The sequence below is a fragment of the Vespa crabro genome, chromosome 1, assembly GCF_910589235.1.
Source record: "Vespa crabro chromosome 1, iyVesCrab1.2, whole genome shotgun sequence".
NCBI lineage: Eukaryota > Metazoa > Arthropoda > Insecta > Hymenoptera > Vespidae > Vespa > Vespa crabro.
Window position 1 is genome coordinate 19,455,404 of NC_060955.1, and position 23,179 is coordinate 19,478,582.

General features: G+C 33.0%; 2 protein-coding genes across 7 annotated transcripts in view; one reads left to right on the forward strand and one right to left on the reverse strand.

Moving 5' to 3' along the window:
- The window catches only part of LOC124426674 (WD repeat-containing protein 47), a 45,192-nt gene extending 26,148 nt beyond the window's left edge, over nucleotides 1–19,044 (reverse strand). Inside the window, exons 1-5 of one of the 5 annotated variants that reach the window (XM_046968700.1) lie at nucleotides 18,741–18,860; nucleotides 17,888–17,976; nucleotides 5,093–5,792; nucleotides 4,417–5,005; nucleotides 3,972–4,320 (exon numbers count right to left, since the gene is read on the reverse strand). In XM_046968700.1, the coding sequence (XP_046824656.1) occupies nucleotides 3,972–4,320; nucleotides 4,417–5,005; nucleotides 5,093–5,792; nucleotides 17,888–17,952 (1,703 nt within the window). In that variant the 5' untranslated portion in view covers nucleotides 17,953–17,976; nucleotides 18,741–18,860. Of the gene's footprint in view, nucleotides 1–3,971; nucleotides 4,321–4,416; nucleotides 5,006–5,092; nucleotides 5,793–13,148; nucleotides 13,338–17,887; nucleotides 18,639–18,740 lie in introns of those variants that run through there. The other 4 variants (XM_046968673.1, XM_046968682.1, XM_046968690.1 and 1 more) reach the window with 4 other exon arrangements.
- On the forward strand, nucleotides 7,397–9,536 carry LOC124426764. Of its 2 annotated transcripts, XM_046968868.1 has the most exons (6): nucleotides 7,397–7,517; nucleotides 7,666–7,992; nucleotides 8,114–8,273; nucleotides 8,511–8,824; nucleotides 8,919–9,213; nucleotides 9,408–9,536. In XM_046968868.1, the coding sequence occupies exons 1-6, from the start codon at nucleotides 7,494–7,496 to the stop codon at nucleotides 9,410–9,412; spliced, it is 1,125 nt and encodes a 374-aa protein (XP_046824824.1). In that variant the 5' UTR covers nucleotides 7,397–7,493; the 3' UTR covers nucleotides 9,413–9,536. The 2 variants fall into 2 exon arrangements, with proteins under 2 accessions (XP_046824824.1, XP_046824814.1); XM_046968858.1 differs by lacking the exon at nucleotides 9,408–9,536 and having other exon boundaries at nucleotides 8,919–9,361.
- Nucleotides 19,045–23,179: the final 4,135 nt, after the last annotated feature.

Below are 23,179 nucleotides of genomic sequence, written 5' to 3' on the forward strand. Positions count from 1 at the left end.
AAATATCGAATAATCTCGAACCACATTATGAAGATCGAAATATTTGTTGACGATATTTTCGAATGGTTTAAAAAAATTTGAATGTATTGAATTAACGTTAATAAAATTAAAGCGATATCTTCTTATCTTTCGAACACTTTTATAATTCAAAGAGATTATTAAAAACAAACAAAAAAAAAAAAAGAAAGAAAGAAAATGAGAAAAAAGAAAAGATAACGATTTACCGATTAACACAGGGCGGTGTAGGGACGGAGCTTCTTAGATTACAACTGCTACTGTGACTTTGTTTATTGTATACTGGACGATTGTTTACAGACACGCAAACACGCTCGGCGATACGGAATCGCGGTGTCGTCGGCTTGTGATAAATCATCCTCGCTAGCGTTCCTTCCACGTATCAATTACACGCTTCTGAGCTCCTTCAGTTACGATGATTCGACATCGTAATGCGAATCTAACTATTCCACTCGTAGAAGAGAACGTTCCTTCCGAGTACACTCACGAAAAGAGGCAAAACAAAAAAAAAAAAAAAACAAAAAAAAAACAACAAAGTGAAAGAAAAACAATAACAAAACAAGACGAAGGAAAAATATCAACACGAAGGTTATTTATTTCAATAAAAAAGGAAAAAAGAAAATAAAAACAAAAAAAAATAAAAGGAAAAAAAATCGTTCACTGTTCGTATCTCTGAATCAGTAGAAAAGTCGCGGAATTTGAACTCGTTTCTCTCGCGTTCTCTGACGAAAAAAAAAAAAAGAAAAAAAAACAAAATGATAATAATAATAATAAAAAAAGAAAAAGAAGCAGAAGAAAAAGATCAGATAGACAGACAAACAAGCTCGTTGTACTCGCGATATACTGGCACGGCGTCGCGATGCTGCCACGAAGGAAGCTTGGCGTCGAGTATCGGCGAGTCGAGCAGGAGCCGTTCCACGAGCTTCACTCGACAGCCTCCTGCCATTAGAACCAACAGTTCTGACCGCTGTGTGTGCCTGACTTCTCTCGTAATAACAAAGCGTATCGTTAGTCGCGACCTATCATAGCCTGTTTTCGTTCCATTCCTGTCGATGCGATGCCAACGTTTGATAACGTCATTGACGCTTCTCCCAATGAAAATGAAATTCCGATTGATAGATTGATCGATCGATTGATCACTTTTTCGAACAGGAAAAAAGAAAAAGAAAGAAAGAAAAGAATTATCTTAAAAACTTTATCTCTTCTCGGGGAACGTTTGTAATATAGAGGGTAAACTAGTGTTAAAAAGAAAAAAAAAAAAGAAAAAAAAAAAAGAAAAAAATAAAAGAATTAGCAAAAGAAGTCGCTCAAATTTCCTTCTCAATTTATGAAGATGAAAAGAAATATTTCAAGAGTAAAAGTTGTTTAATATCGAACTAGCTATCATTTGATGATTATTCATTCTTATTCCAAGCGACCTGTTTTAGATGCATTATAGTATATTTTATATTTTATAATATATATATAGGGAAATATATAGATTGGCGAATAAAAATATTATTTGAATTATCAGAACGTATAAAAAGCATTGTGATCGAAGGAAGCGCATATGCTCACCGCACGAGTAGCCACGTGAAACTTAACTTTCACGAGGCTTTTCGCTATCGATTTAAAATTCATAAATAGTACGTTGCACTCTCGTTGGTTAAATATTAACTATTCATAAAGAAATAGGTACTTATTTACTTCATGCAAACTTCTTAACTTTTGTCCTCCTGTTCCTTCCCATTTAACGAGTTACAAAAATTAACACTTTCCTTATTGCATGAATTTGATAAATGTATCTATACCGAGAGCATTTTGGATTGAGTACGTTAAATTGGTTTCTATTCGAGTAGAGATGGTTACTCTTCTCGAAGGAAGAAGTGTATATCTGTAAGAAGGTCCGGACGTAGTAGACGCGTAGCTCATTCGCTAGAAGATGATATCCAGCAGATGTCGTGAATCGAAAGGCTTTCAAGAAAGAACCGGTGCGGCACAGTTATTTCACTTGTTCTAAACGATGTATACTATGGATTTATACTCTACGCACGTTGAACGAACATACGAATGAAATGCAATTGATTAACATCAACAGGTCAGACTAACAATCGTGTTTTCACTGATTTACATCGAGTTATATATATATATATAGTAAGCCGTAAGAAATATTTAGACATTTTTTTTTTTCAAATAGAATAACTTTCCTTAAACTAGGTAAGGCGTTCCGTTCTTTCGTAAGATTTTATAGAAATAATTATACAATGGGAAATTTGCTTAATTTAATTCAAAAGTATGGTTCTTCAAAAACAAAGTTTAATTTGTTGGAAATCGGGAACATTTGCGTTAAATGCATTCTTTTTTGAATAATACGAGATAGAAGATAGATGAGTTAGCAGAGATAAACGTTAACATGAAACGAAATTGCCAAGTATATCTTCGCAAATGCGATTCAAATTGATTCTTTGGAGCAGAGAAAGCCACAGCATTTACATTGATCTTGCCTTTGACGTGAACGACCATCCAGTGAAATCCAATCCAAGAGAAACGAAGAAATAAGTTTTCCGCGGAATTTATTTCAGCAACGAACAAATGTAACGAGAAGATCGATCATTGCCATTCTAAATGTAACCGAAGATGTGAGGAATTTCAACGAGAAGAAAAGTAAGCTAGAAAAGAGAAATTTAGACACGAAAGCGAACTAAAACAAAGCACTTTCAAAAATCTCTGCTCCGTTAGTCGACATAATAAGTTAATCCACGATAAATTCCGCGTGTAGTTATTCAAGATTCATCTATTTTTATCTTGAATATCTTGACCAAAAAAAAAGAAAAAAGGAAAAAAAAGAACAAGAAGAAGGAACATATTTCAAAAGATTCCTGATGTTCGCACGTACCTTTCAACGCAGTCACGCGCATGAACGAAAAAATGACACCATAAATATGTACGACAAAGCTATGAGAGTGAATCACCGAAGAGCAGACGAGCAATGGCAAAGCAAACCCATACGGTCACGATTTCGCCCGTGACTGTGGTTCCATACATCCGGTATCCGGCCTCGAAACAATGCCCATCGTGGATGTCAATGAACCATACTCAAATTCCACTTTCGTTTTAAATCAAATCGGGGTCGATACATCGTATCGTATCGTATCGTATCGAGGCCAAGCCTATTATTGCTATGGGAATATCCGTAATGTCTGATCTTTATAACTTGTGTTTCGATTGAGCGACCACATAAATCTATTTAACTTTGCAACTTAACAGGGTGTTGATGTTATGCGCGTAAATACCATTGAAAAACTGTAACAAACGATATACAACTGGTTGTTGTAGATGATTGATCGAATATGATCCTCTAAAGGGATGATCTATTTTGATCTATTTTGAAATCGATGATTTTCTTTTTGATAACAAGACAAAGTTAGAGGTAGATAGGTATCGCTGGAATGGTATTCAAGGTCAGTGCCAGACAATCCGAAAAAAAAAAAAAAAAATAAAAAAAATAAGAAACATGTTTAATAGCAATTCCCGCTGCTATTTCGAATGGCGCCACATCGGTGTCTAGACCACACGAACGATCTATTTTTGACGCGCGTTTCGGATCGCGATATATATTAAATGTTCTAATACTGCCATCTGTCGGGGAATGTAATCAACCACTCGGCTTGATTAACTGCAATTCGACGCGGCGGCGATGGCGATGTAGCAGGGAAAATGATACTATTTGCCATTGTACGTGATGTGAACCATCTCGGCTAGATATTTACTTTGGCAAGAAATCAAACTATAAAGCTGACGAAATTGTAAATGCATATCTGTTACCTTTAATCGAGCATTCCTTCTTAGTTAGTCGTGAGGTTGAGGTCGTTATATAAGATCGTTACTCGAAACCGGCTTTACGTGAAACGATTATGAATCTTAAATTATGTAGATCTTGAAGAAGGAAAGATATTTCGAGATTGTTCTCGACTTACCCGTCAGCTTGTAATCGTTTTTCTATTATTTGAGCAGGTAACGGAGTCGACAACTGTTTAACCAATTCGTCCCTTTCCCTTTCCTTCTGTTGAATGGTCTCTTGCAATTTTTGTTTTTGCTTCTGATATTCTTTAAATAGATCACCGTTATAGCTCTGCTCAAATTGATCCACTGGAATAGCTCTGTTAGGGATCACCGATGGTTCCGTAATTTTTGCTGCTACACCAGTAGGTTTCTCGGCTAAGGAGTCTCTTCTAGAACTTCTAGCTGTTGATGGTGCTGGCGATTCTCTGCCTGAAACTCTTCGTTCCGGCGTTGACGCCGCTGATGGATCAGCCGCCTTGATAGCTTTTAATGTTAAAAAAAAATAATAATAAGATATATTAATTTATAATCAATATTCTAAACGATTTGATTAACGAGCAAGACTTAAAAATTACTAACCTTCAGGACTTTTAGATTGTCCTCTGATCCTTGGTGGAACCTTAGGATGACTACTAGTCGTTGTTTCTTGTATCGATGGTAATAATTGAAAATCAGCATAGCTAGAACTCAGGAAGACATCGCCTTCGTTCTCGAAAAGCCGGTCCACGCTAGTATTCATTAATTTGTTATTTTTGAAACCGGTCAAATGAAAACTGGCGAAGGAGGATCTCGACATAAGATTTATGTCACCGGTTGATAATGCCATTAGAGCTGCCGATGGTATAGGCATATTCTTAGGACCTGGACCAGCCTCTAAAGCTGGTACCAAACTACGCGACATCATGTCAGCTGCCGATCTAGGTCTTGTAAAGGGCATGGCGCTGTGAGGAAAAGTTTTCGGTTTGATGGGAGTTATCAACATATGCTCGGTCCATGAAGTTTCTAAAGACGGCCTCTCCAGACGTTCCACATCAACGTTCAATGTTCTTTGAGCGAAAGGTACAGCGAAAGTTTCTGGCGGTATACTTTGCAACCAAGATAATAGGCTCAGATCCGAGTCGCTAAAGCCGATAGAACCGTCTAATAGTCTGCAAAAACTCATCTCGACCTGTAATACAATGATAGAAAATAATGATTCCTATGAATTTAATTAAAACAATGTTAATCAAAATACAAACTAATAAATTTTCTTTACCTGTTCGCTTTCTTTTGAACCAGTAGCCTTGGCCTGACAATAATTAACGCAGGATTCATAAAGTATACCCTTGATGATCAATTGAATAAGCCTGTCATTTTTCGCCGATGTTACTGGATGAACTAAATCGTTCGATTTTCGATCGCCTGGCAGGAACTTTTCAACCAAAGGATGAACTTCGCGGAAACACTGTACCCTGGCATTGCTGGGATTCCAATCCTTGTATTGTAGGTGATCGGTGAGTCGTGGAAGCGTGAGAAGAAGGCAAAAACTACTGTATTCCTCTTTGGTAGGTGCAACCTTCTCTAAATCGCTAAGAACTTTGACCACTTCTTCGACAGCATTATCGACGCTTCCGTTTGTACCAGCGGCTATCAGATTTGCTTCCGACTTGATGCATAATAGTTCTACGTACTTATGTCGCAATATGGAATAGGTAAATTTTCTCATGTCAAAATCCGGTAGTGCTTCCAGTGGCTGAATAAATTCTAACACGTCGTCCCATTGTCCGTCAAGGATGAGTTGTCTCAAGAAGAGTACATCGTCGCTGTACTGTCCATTTATCACGCCTGTCTCCCGTTCTAGCGAAAGCTGCGAGATGTGAAGGTCACGACTGTGGAGGAACTCCAAGATCAGTCTTACCACGTCCTCTTCGCGCAGCGTCAAATGCGTTGCCGGCATCACGTACCGAATACGCAACCTAAACAATTTAGAAAGTCGATAAGATTCAGTGTTCTTGATCTATATTTGATAGTGAAAACAAAAATATTAAAAAAAAAAAAAGTGGAAAGAAAAGAATAAGATAAAAAAATTCAAAACTTTTTATTTGCAACAAATTCACGTGTGTAGAGACAAATGTTATCAAAAAAAAGTAAGAGATCACCTTTAAAAATAAAAAAAAAAACAAAGAAAGAATAATTATACGCTCAGATTATTTCAATTAATGGGTACGCAAATTAATTATATATACATATATATACATATATATATATATATATATATATATATATATATATGCTTTTTTCTTTTATTTATTTTGAGACATAAAAATATAGAATTAACATCAGTTTTTAGTTTTTTTTTTCTTTTTTTTTTTTTATTTTCAAAGTAAAAACATAATGTATTACTTTTATTATTGTTATATGTAAAATATATGAAAAATTTGCTATCTCTCAAGAATTTTTCGACAACCCATAGTTTGCCATAGTAACGCCATAGTTTCAGCGCACCACTGAATTAGACTTCCGTTCAACATTAAGTATGGAACGCACGATTGCAAAAGATTATAATGGAATGTGTAAAAATGCATCCTTCCAAGAGTTCGATGCACTTCGAGGCCAAGCATTTCTGTTGACGTGCCCCGATTAACACGAAAAGTGGGTCACTAGATTCGGACCTTAATCTATTACTCTCCTATTGAATTATTATTCAAACTAAATTCAAGTAAATACTGTCCACGAAAGAGGACAACTTTAAACAATTCAGAAAGAGAGAGAGAGAGAGAGAGAGAGAGAGAGAGAGAGAGAGAGAGAAATATAGGGCGAAGAAAAATCAAATCACGATCAGGCACGAAAAAACGTCTCAAAGACAATCAGAATCCCTTCGAAAATCTACTTTATATTCTCCTACGATCCTTGCACTACGCCTACAATGTTCAAAGCAACGGGGAAGCTAACGACGAGGTGAAAGGAACGGAAAGGGACAGAAGCAAGAGAAACCCTTATCGACTGTTCGCACATGACGCTCGCTTTACTCGCGTGCTTTCCTTGCATGCGAACACTCCCTCTCCAAAATCAGAAGGGTTCTAGACAATGGGAAAGACTTCGTAGACAGGCGGATGAACGTAAGCGGTGGTATGGTTTGCACGAAGAGAGTTACATCTATTCACTGCTACTCGAGCAGTCTTTGAACACGTGTCCATGCTGCAACGAACAATAAGCGAAGCGTGCAGATCAATTACTCTTAACAAATACTTGATAAATATGTTCCACTTTATTTCTTCTTCGAATACCAGTGTATTTCATAAAAATAAATAAAAAAATAAAAAAATAAAAAAAAAAGGAAAGAAAGAAAAAAAGAAAAGAAAGAAAAAAAGAAGGAAGAAAAGAAAGAAATTTGCAACCTCTGCCAAATACTTTTCTAAGCGGATGTACGGACTTACCTACATTCATAATGATTAACGCAATTATTTTTTTTTCATGACTCAAGTTCGAATATGATATTTTTCGTATTGCATTTTTCAAACCTCCCTCCCCCCTCCGATATGCCAGATAGCAAAAAGTAAAGAAAAAACGTATAATTTGATGCTACATCAGCGTCAGCAAACTTGCGAATAAATGAGCTGTTGGACTCGCTCGTTTGATCAGTTTCGTGCGAAATACCGAACGATTATCAAGGAATCATGAAGACTCAGTTTGAAATACTGGTAAGAAAATTCTATAATTTTTGATAAATCATTTTTCCTTGACATTAAGATCCTCGAATGTAACAAATTTCATTGACGGAATGATAGAATTATTTTTTTTCTTTTTTAAATTAATTACTGATGTTTAATTATGAATATTATATTTTAGATTTCAATCATCACGTTACATTTAACAATCGCCGACATTGTCGTTCAACCAGAATATACTCGACCATATGTACAATATCAACCAGTTCAAAGAGAGTTTTTATTGGCGCCCCATCAATATAGAACATTGGAATTTCCTTATGGACAATCTAGATTTATTCCTATATACTTGAACAGACCTCAAGTCAACAATCCATTGGTAGGTTCTACTCAAAATGATAACATTTTATCACGATACGCATATCCAAAAACCTTACATGCAGCGAAAATAGGAGGTCATACAATTGTTCATCCGTCTTATTTAATTGGTCAACACTCGACACCTTCGGTGAGTAAAACATTTGGACTATAAATAAATTTCGGTAAAGTTTACTTTCTAATGAAAGAACATTAAATGCATGGATAAAATTTTGATGTTCATAAAGGAACTATATATCTATTTTATTCAGGTAGTTCATCGACGATTTAAAAAATCTATCGAAAACCAAATTACACGGGATTCTAGGAAAATCGGGGAAAGCGGTGCTGTTCAATCGGACTCGTCCCTAAACAGTCAAACTATGTCGAACTTCGTTGAATCTCAAAGTCCAAATATCAAAGAAATTAAAGGTTAAATATATTCACTATATTATTATATGTATAAACAGATAAAGATTTTATAAAATGACTATAGATTTATTATTTAAATTTCATTTTGTTTTGAATAGAATAAACCAAATTTTTTGATCTTTTATTTTATTTAATCTTTTATAAAAATAGAAGAGTTCTAATAACGCTTGTAAAAAAGAAAATCGCTTTCCTTAATATTTATAATTTTCTTTTCTTTTTTTTTTCTTTTTTTTTTAGATAAGACAAACCAGGCAAAGCAATCTGATCAAGAATCAACTAATTCAGGAACCTTATTTAATCTAAATCCAGAAAAAATAAATCCTGACCATCAAATCTCTCTTAACGTTCAGGAAAATCATAATCCGGCAAATTCTCAGGAATCAATAAACAATTCGAATTTACCAAGTATAGAAGACATCGTAACTGATTACGTACCACCGAAATCAGAAAATGTCATGGATAATCCGAATTTACGAAATTTTCCCGATCCTAGACCCATTAAAATAGTACCAAATACAAAGTCAAAATCAACGCAATTCAATGTTCAAAATGTAAATTTTAATTAATACATTTTACATTTTAATTTAAAGTGATTTAGATCTCTATATTTTATCTAATCCAATTCATTATTTCTTATTTCTACAGGAAAAAATGAAATACAATGAAGGAGGTGATCCTATTATCGGCTCGGCTCAAATGAAGAACTCTAATCCATTAATAAAGGACCACTTTCAACAAAACTATCCTACAAGGTCATCGATCAGTAATTACTATCAATCTCCACTATACAGAAATTTATTTATCCCTGCTGTTGAATACCAACCTGGCTTTTATATGGTATCTAATAATATGGATGGTTGTAACAATCAACCATTGAATGTCGGTCAACAATCCTGGACTCAGCAGCAGATCTATCAAGATGATACTAATCAGGCAACAGGTACAATATCAAGTAATGGATATCAAAATCAATACAATTATTTAACAAATTATGCATTAAGATATCCAAATGTACCTTATTATTATGCATTATCGACATATCCAAATACTTACGTACAATTCTATTAAAATAGTAAAAGTAGAACGAAGTTAATTATTTTATTTTATTTTTTTTTTTTATATGTATTCATTTAGCGTAATTAAATTCACCAAGTGCTCCCATCGAAATCCGTCCATTTGGTAGTTAGTAACTATTTTTACTTGTGACACGGTATTATCGTTAAAAATTACCATAATTAGTTCTATACATATTATCGTTATTAATTATTCATTTGTTTATATATATATATTATTATTGTTATTATTTATAATATCAATTAAATTATAAACACAATAAATATATATTATCATGAAATAATCCAAGTACTGAACAATATATATTTTTAATACGATTAAAAATCTATATTCATCTGCGGCGGACAAAACGATTTCTCCTCGATTTCACATTTCGGACAGTAGGAGAGAAAGGAAAATTCAATTTCAGACAATTTCCCGGGAACGTTAATTGACTCGAGACGAGGGAAATGACGTCGATGAAGTGAAAAGAGTGTGCTACTGGTAACAGGAAGGAAGGGAAGGTAAATAGCGTGATTGAGCAATTTCACGTTTGTGATTAAAGACCTGCAAAATCAAGAGAAAAAAAAAAAGAAAAGAAAAGAAAAGAAAAAAAAGAAAAAAGATTTTATGCGTAAATGAAAAAAGAAAAGTAAACAAATATACAGTTTGAAAGTCGAACTCGAAAAATTATAGGGGCCAATTTTCACAGGCCGTTACTCTCACAATGAGCGAAACCGCTAGACTTTAATAAGCCATTAATTAACAGCCATGGGTAAGGTAATTTTATCAGCGGCCAACTTTTCGGCTGCAAAGCATGAAAAATCGTTCGTTAATAATTTCCGCGAATTTACATGTCCCGTTAGTACGATCAACGCCGTTTCGCTCTTATAACACAATATCTTGTCATCTTTCTACTAACAATAAGTATTTAACCATGCATATCTATTCCTTTTGTATTATAATTTATAAATTCGTCTATTCAACTTAAAACGTTAATTATCAAACGAATATTATATAAATTCGTAAATTAATAAATTAATACGCTTGCTTAATATTTTTTTGAATTTTATTAAAAAAAAAAAAAAATTATATATATATATATATAATAAAATTCATTCCGATATTATTTACATACTTCAGAATTTGTTTTTGGACTACGATCTCGTAATTATGCTCATCAAAAATATTATAAACGTTTCGAATCAAATTGGCAAATAATTTAATTATACGTCAAGTTAATTGTCTAAATTAATAACAGGAAACGTTCTTGGAGATGTCACGTTGTTATGCGGAAAATAACTTTATCGGACAAAGATCGTTGATCCCGAAAATACGAAGTAAATAAGCGTGTGGTTGCTATCGTGCTATCGTTCGAGGTTTTCGAGGTTTTTTTCTTGAACGAGGCGATGTTACGTTGCTTTTCTCCGCAACGAAATCGTCTAAAGGAGCCATTACCCGAGCAGTAATAGAGGTATTCAAGCTGGCTTACCTTTGACTCCGAGACTCGAGACTGGTACAGCTACTATACACCGAATAGTTTACACAAGAAGATAGCTACCATTCAAGACTTTTCTTTCTTTCTTTCTTTCTTTTTTTTTCCCTTTTCTTTTGCTTTCTTTTTCTTTTTTGGATCTTCTTTTCATTTTCTTTTCCTCTTTTTTCCCTTGTCTTTTCCCTTACTCCCACACATAATTTCCCGACACAAATTCCCAATAAGCAACTTCGAGAAATCACGAGAGATCATTTTACTTGTTCTCAAGGAAAAACTTGCTTGGCAAAGCATATTTTTACATCGAAATCTCTAGTCAGAAGAGAAAAATTGTAACGCGTAAAATAACCGTAAAATTATACTTTCGAATAAACCGTAAGAAAGAGTCATATGCTCTATCTGTCTATGATTAATCTTCAATATCAAATATATATTTTATATGTATCTATGATTTACCGAATATATTTCTATAAATATTCCAAGAGAAAATCATTTGAATTGTTTTAAAAAGATTAAATGAATAACGTAGAATCAAATTATTTTTAGAAAATATAATAACGAAATAGTCAACGATCCTCTTTAATAATTACTCTAGGGTAGCTGACCCTTTCTCGTTACTCTCCTCGAAGCAATCCCGATTATTTCATTATTTCAACTATTTAATTTCCTTTAATTAATTATTCCAAATGTATTCGACAATCAACGATTTAAGGAATATCTTTGTCAAAAATGAATTTTCATGTAAGAATTTTCGAATTATCTTTGAATATTCCCCAACTCGATTCGGTATGTATATGTAAATGATTCTCTCTTTCTCTTTCTTTTCTTTTTCCTAAAGAATAAGATAAAGACGAGAGACGAGAGAATAGAATATAAGAAGGAAATATTATTATTTTAATCTGCTATTCGAGCCGTCATGGTTATTATTATTTCGCTGTTAATGTCTAAGTGCTTATTACTTTCTTTATAATGTAATGTCACTGAAAGAAAGGGAAAAGAAAATGAAGAAAAAGGAGAGGAGTAGATTAAAGTCTGATTAAGCACGTCAGTGCACCCCCACAGCCCCTCTCTCATGGTTTCGCTACCTCCCTTTTTTTCTTTTGCACGATATTTCGCATTCCATTGCCTTGGCAAAGGAACTCGAAGCTGCCTCGACCCTATGTTACAAATAATGAAAATCGTCTAATAATGAATCATGCGATCGACCGTATAATTGCAAATGTTGACATTAACATTTCTCGTTCGAAACAATTCAAGCATCGATCGATCCATCATAAAATACTTGGACTGATAAACAGCACAATAGTCGTGTAATAATATTAAAATATTAATAAAATAATAATATCAAAATAATAATAATAATTAAATATAAATAATAATAATAATAATAAAATCATGTTGATCTTTCGTGTTAAGTAATATATAAATTTTTTCTTTTAAAACATCGCCAATCGATTTGAAACAAATTTAATCGGAAAGATAGTATTGCAAAAAAATTTGAAAATATTTTTATACGTATTTCTACGTACATGGATAGATTGGGTGAAAATTATTATGTATAAAATCATATTTATCTTATTTCAATTTTATCATAATCATTGTCATAAATAAGTCAATAAAAAATCTAAAATTACTAATTCTCTCGGAATGTGAATTTCCAGGAATTTCTGAGGAAACGAAAGATAAGCGTTCGTATTTTTCTTTTTTTTTTTTTTTTCTTCTTTTTTCGTGATTTCAGCTTACGAGATAAGATGAATACTTCGAAGGCATCAAGGTGGTCGTAAGTAAGTACTCGTTTCGAAATAGGAATAGTTGTTCAGCCTTAAGCGGACGAAGCCGGATTAATGATTCATGCGGAGCAAAACAGGCGCGTGTACAGTTAAATATCCGAGCCTGAGTCAGTTTATCGACATCAAAACTATCGAAGGAATCAAATGACTTTTTATCAAGCAATAAATATACCATACACTCATCAACAATTTGTCTTTATAAGTTGCGACAAAAAAAAAATGTAATAAACTTAACTATCATCACGTTACAATCGTATCAGTAATTTCAAACGACTTTCAAAATTGTAATTAGAAAGGATCAAAAAGGAATGTGGAAAGAAAGAAAGATACGATCAAAGGAATGTGAGAATATACAATACTTTCTCGATTTCTTTTTACCATGATACAGAAGATAGATTTAAAGCTTATAATTATTAAAAAGAAAGCAATAAAAGAAAAGAAAAAGAGAAAAAGAGAGAAAGAGAGAAAGAGAAAGAGAGAGAGAGAGAGAGTGAGAGAGAGAGAGTGAGAGAAAAAGAAAAAGAATTAATAAAAAATTACTTCTTCTCGATGTTGCGTCGACGCGTCGTGGACATTCACGTGATAAATCAGTATCAACCACAAATAAGAATCAAAATAAGAATTTCGATAGACGAGAATACATAGTCACCGTGGCCGGACGCGGGTAATTCGAAAAATATAAATCGAAAGAAAAAAAGCGGAAGCACGTGGTTTAGAAGAGGACGTACGGTCGACGTCACGCGGCGTACTGCCGATAGGAATACGTCGTCGGCTCGTCGTTTGCGACGACGCCGTTAAGGCGACGCCGAAGCGAACATATCTAGAGAGAGAGAGAGAGAGAGAGACGCTCTTCGAGTATATACCTCCCACGCACGCGTCGTTCTCCACCTTTTTTTTGCGTTCAAGGGATGATGCTCTCGACGAAGAGAGAATCGATTTTGATAAAGTCGCTTCATCTAACTTTTCTATCATTCTCGTATTTTTCTATAAAAGAAAAGGAAATAAAAATAGTCAAGAGTGACGTCGGTGGAGAACCACTATCTCTAATAGAAACATTCTATATGCGTATATGTTTAAATGTTTTACGACATAGCTTCCACTTTCATTCACACTTTTAACGTCAACACTGGAATCCTAAATGCTTATATAGTATTTGGACTCTATCCAAAAGGTGTGACTTAGTCGTTTTTCTCTTTCTCTCTCTCTCCCTTCGTATTTCTCTTTCTTTCTGTAACCTATCCAGTCAATGAACTTTAACACATCAAGCGTAAAAGATTAAATGACTATTCTCTGGTTTTACCGATTCATTCTTATAAAACATAATTAATTTAAGTCCATAATGTTTATTGACAGAATAACAAAAAGTTAAAAGGAATAGACTATTAACGAGTACCGATTATGGTTGAGATGCTTTATTACCGTTTTATCGACTATTTATCACGCGAGGAAGGCATGGAACGTGCTCACCCTCGTCTATGATACTCTCATTAGCATAAAACGTATTCAGCGATAAAGAAGTAATGTTTTTGGTCGATTTACAAAAATTCAATGACATCCTATCCCTAAAAGTGCATTATTCATCGTAGACATTAAAAGAATATTACTCAAAGTCAAAGAAGGAAGATAACGTGGTTTGAAAATCTATCGAAATAAATCCTTTGCTTTTACGATTTCGTCATCTACAGATTATCTTCATGTCTTATTCATATCGTTCCAGAAAGACTAGAGCATTGAACTAAAATAAGATTTGCGAAAGAACCTTTTCGATGATTCTACGATCTTTCGTGACATGCACGATGACCTCGTGTCGTTCATTATTCATTACGAAGCAATTTAAAAAAAAAAAAAAAAAAGAAAAAAAAAGAAAAAGAAAAAGAAAAAAGAAGATGAAAAAGAAGAAAAAAAAAAAGAAGAAAGAAACAGAAAACAAGCGAGTAAGAATCAATCATTATTTCAATGAAGTAGTAATCACAGAGACTAGCTATTGTTCTAAGATTAATAAAATCCTTTGTTCTAGAAATTGATCTATTAGATGACTGAATAATAAACGATGAACATTACGTAAGATGTTAACGTAGATTAATCGCAAGTCTAAATGAAATACGGATTTTTCGAAATATTAGAAGTTTCAAATAATACTTATAAGCATTTGATTACGAACTAAAATCAAACTAGAAGAAAATTTCATTACAAATGCGAATCAGTATGTACATACGTAACGAACGAACGTGCCGAGGGTGAATGTTCGTACTAACGATCCCGCATGCCGAGAAACGCGCTTCGACGTAACACATTACCTTGTTCCCCCTGGTAACGGTCCTCGGTAACAAGATTTACAGAATTCTCGTGACGGGACCACTTGAAAAATTCTTTAACAAAAATATAAAAAAAAAGAAAAGAAAAAAAAAGAAAAAAAAAAGAAGCAAGTACTTTGCTTTTAATTACTTTCGTTTTTTGATACGATAATTTTTCTTCCCTTTTTTTCTTTTTCTCATTTCTTTTTATTTCTCTTTTCTTCTTCTTCTTCTTCTTCTTCTTCTTCTTCTTCCTTTTTTTTTCTTTCATTAATCTCCTTCAAAAATTTTCCCACTCAAAAGTTGAAAAAAAATTAAAGAGTTTATTCGTAGATAGAAACGTCGACGAAACCGTTTCACGAATCTATCGAAAAATTTTTAACGGGGAAGACCGGTCGTAACCTTTTCTCGACCTTCATTTGCACGATTATGCTCATCGTCCAGCCCTCCAGGCGTAATCGACTTCCGCGTAAGAAACATATCGTTGTATTTCCATGTGCATCGAATATTCAAGCTCGCTACTATTTCTCTTCTATTAGATAGAGTAACGATAAACGATCTCAAACAGTAATTCTCACGATTTCTCTTTTTCGACTATAATATTCGAAATGAATTAAATCAGGAAGAAAAAGTATATACTTTAAAACAATAAAATCTATATAAAACGAAACTAATTAACGAATGACAAAAAAATTCCAGATATCTTAATCGTAAATGAAATTTAATCAAAAGCGAATCTTATTTCAATCGCCTTTGAAAATTATACTTTATAATTTTTATCTGATATCAAACAATATTAAAAAACTTTTCATACAATTTTCATTTTCTTATCGAATATAAAATAAACAATACAATATATCATGATGAAATTTCACCAATGATAATATCAATTGTAATTTTATTGTACCTACGATATCTTTTAAGAATTAAATAAATTAAAATCACCGAATGTCGATTGTTATCGAGGTATTACAAAGAATTACATAAAAGATTGGACGCATAGATAAAAAGTAAATTGTTTTGGAGAATCTCAAAGAAAAAAGAAAAAGAAAAAAAAAAAAAAAAAAAAAGAAAAGACATTACGAAATTCGAAAAAATCGATCGATAGTTCAACGAAGCATAAAAATGATCAGTAGTTGTGAAAATAGTTTTCAACATTCTGTAAGATACTGTACATCGTGTTCAAGTAGTTTTCACCGAAAGCAGGACAAAGAAGGGGGGAAAAAGGATGATGAGGAGAAGGAGGAGAAGGAGGAGGAGGAGGAGGAGGAGGAGGAGGAGAAAGAGGAGGACGAGAAAAAGGAGGAAAAACGGACTTTGTGGAATAAACTTAAAGAGAAAAGGAAGAAGATAAGAAGACAAGCAATGCGCGGCACGACGCGTTTCTTGGAGCAATGTTCGTTCCGCGCTGTCTGCTCCCCTTAATTGAGCGTGCACCTTTGAGCTACCACCATCAACTTTTTCTCTTCTCTTTTCCTCTTCGTTCCAAATCCCTTCCCCCTCCCCCTCTCCTCCTCCTTTCTATCATTTCCCGTGACATCACAGAGACGACGAAATTCTCACCATAATTAAAGATCCTATTTTCATTTCAAATATATATTTTACACGAATAAAGATTATTCAATTTACGTAATTTTTTTTTTATAGTGCGATGATATGCAATCCTTTTGGTAGAGAAAAATATATGATTAATAAATATATATTATTTTTATAACGTGTCTACGTTATTATGGTATTCGTTAAACTTATATCATATCTTAAATAATTTAACTAATCAAATAATTATATATACGAGTGATGTTTTAATTAATTAATTAATTAATTAATTAATTACAAGGAAAAAACGTGAATTTCTTAAGTATTTCTTTTGTCTTTTAATTTAAGACATTTTGGAAACGAACTCTTCATGAATTGAACGTACTCTTGCGAGCGAGCAATTCACCGATTTCATCTTTACTCTATTCTCCTATTTTAGCTTTAAGTTTAGTCTGTGTTTCAATTTACGAAGAATTGTAGACGACTGTGTGTGTGTGTATATATATATATATATATATTTGTACGTAGGCGGATGCATAAAGAACACAATAGCTTGAGAAACAGGAAGGTCGCACCCAAGAAAATCGTAGTTAGTGAATAAGAAAAATCTAGCAGAAATTTACATTCTTTTATTAATATATTGAAAAGTGAAATTATATTAAAGAAGTACGATAAGCGGAAACAATCTTTGTCAAACATCAACTTGTGAACTCTTTATACTCATTGAATTCATGCAATTTACAATTATTCATAATCAGAAAGATTATGTTTAGAAATGGTTCGTATTAATTTATCATACATTTTTTATTAACCATCGCATAAAAGTAATTTATCACGATGATGCGTCAGATTTGTACATTGAAAATGTTTCGAGTTAAAGGCAAATAATGTAAAGAAGTATACTCGATAATATAGTTCGAGCTTTTTCATTGTCACGTACGTATGCATTTATTTATATACCCACACCCATCGGATTTGACCATAGAAAAATACATATTCTAATCGCGATTTTATTTTCACTTTACCGTAAAAAAAAAAAAAAAAAGAAAAAAAGATTTATCACCGTTCGGAACGAGGTCAAATACTTGTGGCCAATTTCGTTCGAAGACGTGATCTCGCTTAAAATCGTGACAAAAAGTGGGATCGAGAATCGAGAATGAACTTTCGATCGAACATCACTAGAAAGAAGTATCGTATTTGAACCATCTTATATATCGACAAAGTAGAAAGACAGAGATAAAGAGAAAGAGAGAGGATCGGTAGGATTTCACTGACCTAAAAAAGCACCAATACGCTTGTAAAACCTATCGGTCGATTAAATGTATAAGATAGATTATATACATATATTTTATCTCTATAGGGAGAAAATATTGCAATCTTTGTATAAAAAAAAAAAAAAAAAAAAAAGTAAAAAAAGTAAAAAAAGTAAAAAAAGTATCGATCTCGTACCTTCCCAAAGTGTCCTTCGAGAAATCCTCAACGACGGTAACGGCCGATGACGTCACGACGACCATGGTTGAAAAAACAATATCCCATATCTCGAGAAAGTAGAAATGTTCACGAATCAATATTCACCGGACGCAATCCCTTTCAAAGGGTTTTTATCAACGAATCAATTCATCAACAAAATACACTAATTAAAGCATCGTAACGCTAATGAGGATATATTAATAAAGACGATGATTTAAAACGAGGAGTATACACAAAGAAGTATGGGTCTCTGGCATTTTATAATATTCATCGATTTCTCAAAGATCCCAGGTCAGTAACAAGTAATCAGCACTACTTCATTTCGTTCTTTCAATAATTGCGTATCATTTCCTAATTACGTAAATGACCTTACAACTATAGTGTATTATCGAGCGCTTTTCCGATACAATGCAGAAAATAGAATGAAATTCTTTTTTTTTTTTTTTTAGATACTCTCTCACACACATTTCACGGATCTTATGAAAGAAATTTTAAAATGATTGAGTTAAAGTTCTCGAGAAGAAATCCAAAAAATTCGAACTACCATCTAATCTCCCGTCAAATACGAACAACACTTCGATATCAAACACTATTCCCGTAATAATCACGTTTCTTTTTAACCATTGTCCTTTTTCGTGTTCCTCTTATCGAAAAAAAGAAGTGAAAAGAAAAAAGAAACGAACAAAAAAAAAAACAAAAAAAAAAACAAAAAAAAAAGAAAAAAAAAAGAAACGAAAACAAAAAGTAACGAACGGAAAAGAATAGAACTCGTGAAAGAAAATCAATACGTATTAACGGATTAACACTAGCCTTCGCTTTTCTTTTTATTTACTTTTTTATTTTCTTATTTCGATGTCTCAACGGAGTACCGGCAACTCTTCTTTTCGTGTCGAAGAGAAGAGGCAGAAGGTCCGACTGAAGAAGCAAGCTACCAGTGCTCGTTCGTGTTCGACCAAGGCACATTCACCTTGGCTTTGCCACGCACCTGCATGTACATGCACGACCGACTGAGAGTGTATACATTCTCCCAACGGAGAGTGGAACCGTACGTAATTCGTTCGAGAAAGAGATAGAAAGAGAGAAAATGTGGTCGCAAACGTGCACGACTCCTGTCCACGAGAACGTCCTGTGGCTTACTATCACCACCATTCCAATACAACGCCACGACGAATGCTTTTACCCTCGCGCACATATAAACATATACATACATATATTCATAAGCACGAACGAACGCGAGTTTCTCCGACGTGTTCTCAAGGTAACCTTGATCTTGAATCTCCAATAACGACTCGATGAATCTCTCCTTTTGTCCTTTAGATACATTTAAATAGGAAGAAATACGTATTTATCTATATACGTATATATATATATATCCGTATAAAAGTCATAGTATAGATTTAAGTAATGTATAATATTAATAAAATAATTAATCGACGAATGATCGTAATTAATATCATCGCTTGAATATATAATGATTAAAAAATTAGTTCTTCTTTTTCTTTTCTTTTCTTTTTTTGCTTCTTGTTATTTGTATCCTTATTTCTCAAATCGTCTTATTAACTAATCAAGAACTCCTCAAACTAACGCGCGGTACTTAACACGAGTGGAAAGAGTAATCAAAAGGTCGTTAATCTCGGTAATGAGAGCGCGCTCGTTGACGGGCCTTTAAATGCAATTACAATATGCTCTATATAGTCACACTCTAAATACGATGAGGTTCACCGTTTATTCATTGTCTATCGTCCCGCCGAGTGATAATTTAGAACATTTTACGAGGGAAATAAGTTGTGTTGTAATGAGAGAGAGAGAGAGAGAGAGAGAGAGAGAGAGAGAGAGAGAGAGAGAGAGAGAGAGAGAAAGAAAATGAGTTAAGATTTAACCGGTGGTGACTTGATACGTATATAATTTTTTCTTTTTTTTTTCATTTCCTTTTTTTTCATTTCCTTTTAAATAAGACAAAAGCAAATCATTATAATCGTTCATGGTTGATGAACAACTGTAGATCGATTAAATAACGATCGAAAGTTATCTCTCTTAATGTGATATTTACTAATTAATTGAATAATCTTAAAGAGATTATCAGTGTGTTAACTTAACAAGTTGAATAAAAACTCGATAGACAGGATACATTTGTACGTGTCAATGATTGTAGAACTACTCTCGATCTTCGTGAAACGATAACATCTCAATTAAGGTGTATATTCGTACCAGACATACACGCTAATCGCCTTAGTCCATTGATCGTTCGAACGTTCCTTACTCCTTTTTGTAATGACAACATCGAAGGATTCCTGCTATATTTCTTCTAGATAAACATAATATATGTATAAACATAAATGTATCTAATAAAGATATATACATCTTATTTCTCGCTAATAAGAATTGATATAACGAAACGTTTAATTGAAACTTCGATCAATTACTCGTTTCAATAAAAGACATTTTTCTTTTGCTTTGTTTTGTTTTGTGTTTTTTTTCTTTTTTTCTTTTTTTCTTTTTTTTTTTTTGGAAAAATCCATCTTTCCAATTCGGATTGATCAATGAAATTGTAAACATCTGTCTAATTAACGTTCTAGTACCATCATGGCAGATTTTTCAAACTGTGATGGAAGCTAACGGTACTGCGTCAGATAGAAGGAGCGTAAAAAAAAAAAAAAAAAAAAAAAAAAAAGAAACGAGAAGTACATTTTGAAAAGCCAATGCGCTTTTGAATTCGAGCTTATCCAAAGCTCTCTACAAGCCCTCTCTACTTGTGTCTCGAAATAAAAAAAAAAAAAAAAAGAAAGAAAGAAAAAAAAACAAAGAGAGAAAGAAAACGGGAAAAAAGATAAACAAACAAACAAACAAACTAAAAAAAGGAAAAGAGAAAAAGAAAATTCGTATAGACTCCGTCGTTAATTAGCGCACACAGTGAATGTTCATACGGTGTAGATCTAAAAAAGAAGAAAAAAAGAAAAAAAAAAAAGAGAGAGAGAAAGAAAAAGAAGAAACTAACAAGAGCGTTACGAGGACATTTTTCTCTTTCTTTCTCGTCTATCCAAGTTCGTCGATGTATTATATATATTCGTAATATGTATCTGCGTGCTACATGCCAACTATGTGAAACCTAGAACGTATCACCGGTCGTATTAACATAAAATCCTAATTAAACGAGTCTAATCCAACTCTAGTCGAAATTATTCGAATACTTTCAAGAATTTTGCAATCGATTCCAAGTATAGTTCTGGTATAAAGTCGTAGCCATAGTATAGTACTCAATATTATATCAGAACGATTTTATGCTAACGCCGCCGAGCCCCGACGTTCCACGAAATATTGAACGTGTCTTCCGATTTAAGCGACGAACTTCCGTCACGACAACCTAAGCTCGTTTTGTCGTACATAAATACTTGGAACAATAAATTCAAACGGACGATTATTGAATCGATTCTTTTTTTCTTTCTTCTCTCTCTCTCTCTCTCTCTCTCTCTCTCTCTCTCTCTCTCTCTCTCTCTCTCTCTCTCTTACGATATAATATACAATTGATTTTAATTAACAAGTACTATTAATCAAAAATCGAATGATGAAAATGATTAAGGGCTAAAAAAACAAATCGCGGTCGACGACCACTCAGAACATATGTTCGATGCAACGTCAGTAAACGTATAAGAAAAAATAACGGTACGAGCGATGTCCAAACTGGTTTCCAAAGTATATCTCTTAGGGTACTTAAATTCAACTTTTTAATTACAAATAAAACATTTTGCTTGTCCAATTAGTCACGGTCATCTTTCATACGATCGAAATCAATGGAAATTAGTTATTATAATAGATAAGATGTTTGATTTGATATCTTTTTTCTTCCCTTTTTTCTTTTTTTTTGTTTTTTTTTTCCTGAACTTATTAACACACTGCTACTGATTATTTTAAAATCTTTCTCCAATGTCAACTTTAGAAACGTGCAGTTTCTCTTTCACGATGCGTGTGAGAGACGTACGACGGCCATAATATGCGTTTAGGCCTCGTGCTGCGCACGTGTGTGAAACCAGTTTCACGTGAAATCCCTTAAGGCTTTAAACGAACGAACGATGCGTTACTTCCCATAAAGGAAACATCGAATTTTCGCACTAATGTAAAACGTCGGCTTTGCGATCTTTCTAAAAAAAAAAAAAAAAAAAAAAAAAAAAAGTGCAACGCCAATGCGATTAACACGTGCGCGTAGTCCTTCGTTCCCTTCTTTTTTTCTTCCTTCCCTTTTTAAATTTTATCAACTTTTTAGACATCGATGTCTACCAACATAGATACATGTTTTATTATAATGATATATATATATATATATATATATATATAATGTTCCATTATAAAGTAATAAATTTTTCTTATATTTTCAATAAAAAATCGAATCGAAAAATCTTCATAAAAATTTTATAAATAATTTATAAAATTATAGTATACTCGTTCAATACTTTCTTTATGATTTTCATAATAAAAAATTATCATTATTATATGTATATATATATATATATATATATATATATATATATATATATATATATATTAATAATAATATCGAAATATGGAAGTAATCGTAATAGAATATCGAAACCGATCACTGTTATATAGCCCGAGTTGTCATATAATCTCTATTATTATACAAGTAATCAATGTAAATGACTTATCGTTAAATATAATCATAAAAATTGATTTAATATTTGGTTACAATTGAATATATAGATTCTTTTGTTATAACGTAGAAAGTCGTTCATATCTACGATAAAAATTGTTTAGACTTTAAAAGTGAGGTTAAACTAAAAAAATTATGCTCGAGTAGTATAAATATTTATGAAGAATAAATATATTAGAGAAATAGCAGAATACGAAAGTAATGTTTTATCAAATTCGTTGAATCTCTAACAAAGCATTTCAAACGATTACAATTTCGTAGACGACATCGTTCAAATACGAGACATATATATATATATATATATATATATATATATATATATATATATATATATATATACATATTAACGTACGTAAGTACGTCGAATATTTTCGTTTTAGACGAATCTTGACTGAAAGATTTCGTAGAGTACGAGGAGAGTCTGTAATTTCGCTCGATCAAGCGAGAGGTCGAGTTGTAATTGGGTGCAATTCGTGATAAAAATAAACATCGCGAGTTGACAGCCGCTCTCGTATAACAGGGTGGCACGAACGTGCGTAGGAGATGATCGTTCGTCAGCCTCGCTAGAGAGACATCGAGCGAACTAGAAGAGTTCGGAACGAACGAAC

Excerpts from the sequence above, each read along its gene's own strand:
- LOC124426764 (XM_046968858.1), top strand. The coding sequence starts at position 7,494 with ATGAAGACTCAGTTTGAAATACTG. Across the intron at positions 7,518-7,665 it reads AGACTCAGTTTGAAATACTG|ATTTCAATCATCACGTTACA; the intron begins GTAAGAAAATTC and ends ATTATATTTTAG. Across the intron at positions 8,274-8,510 it reads AAATATCAAAGAAATTAAAG|ATAAGACAAACCAGGCAAAG; the intron begins GTTAAATATATT and ends TTTTTTTTTTAG.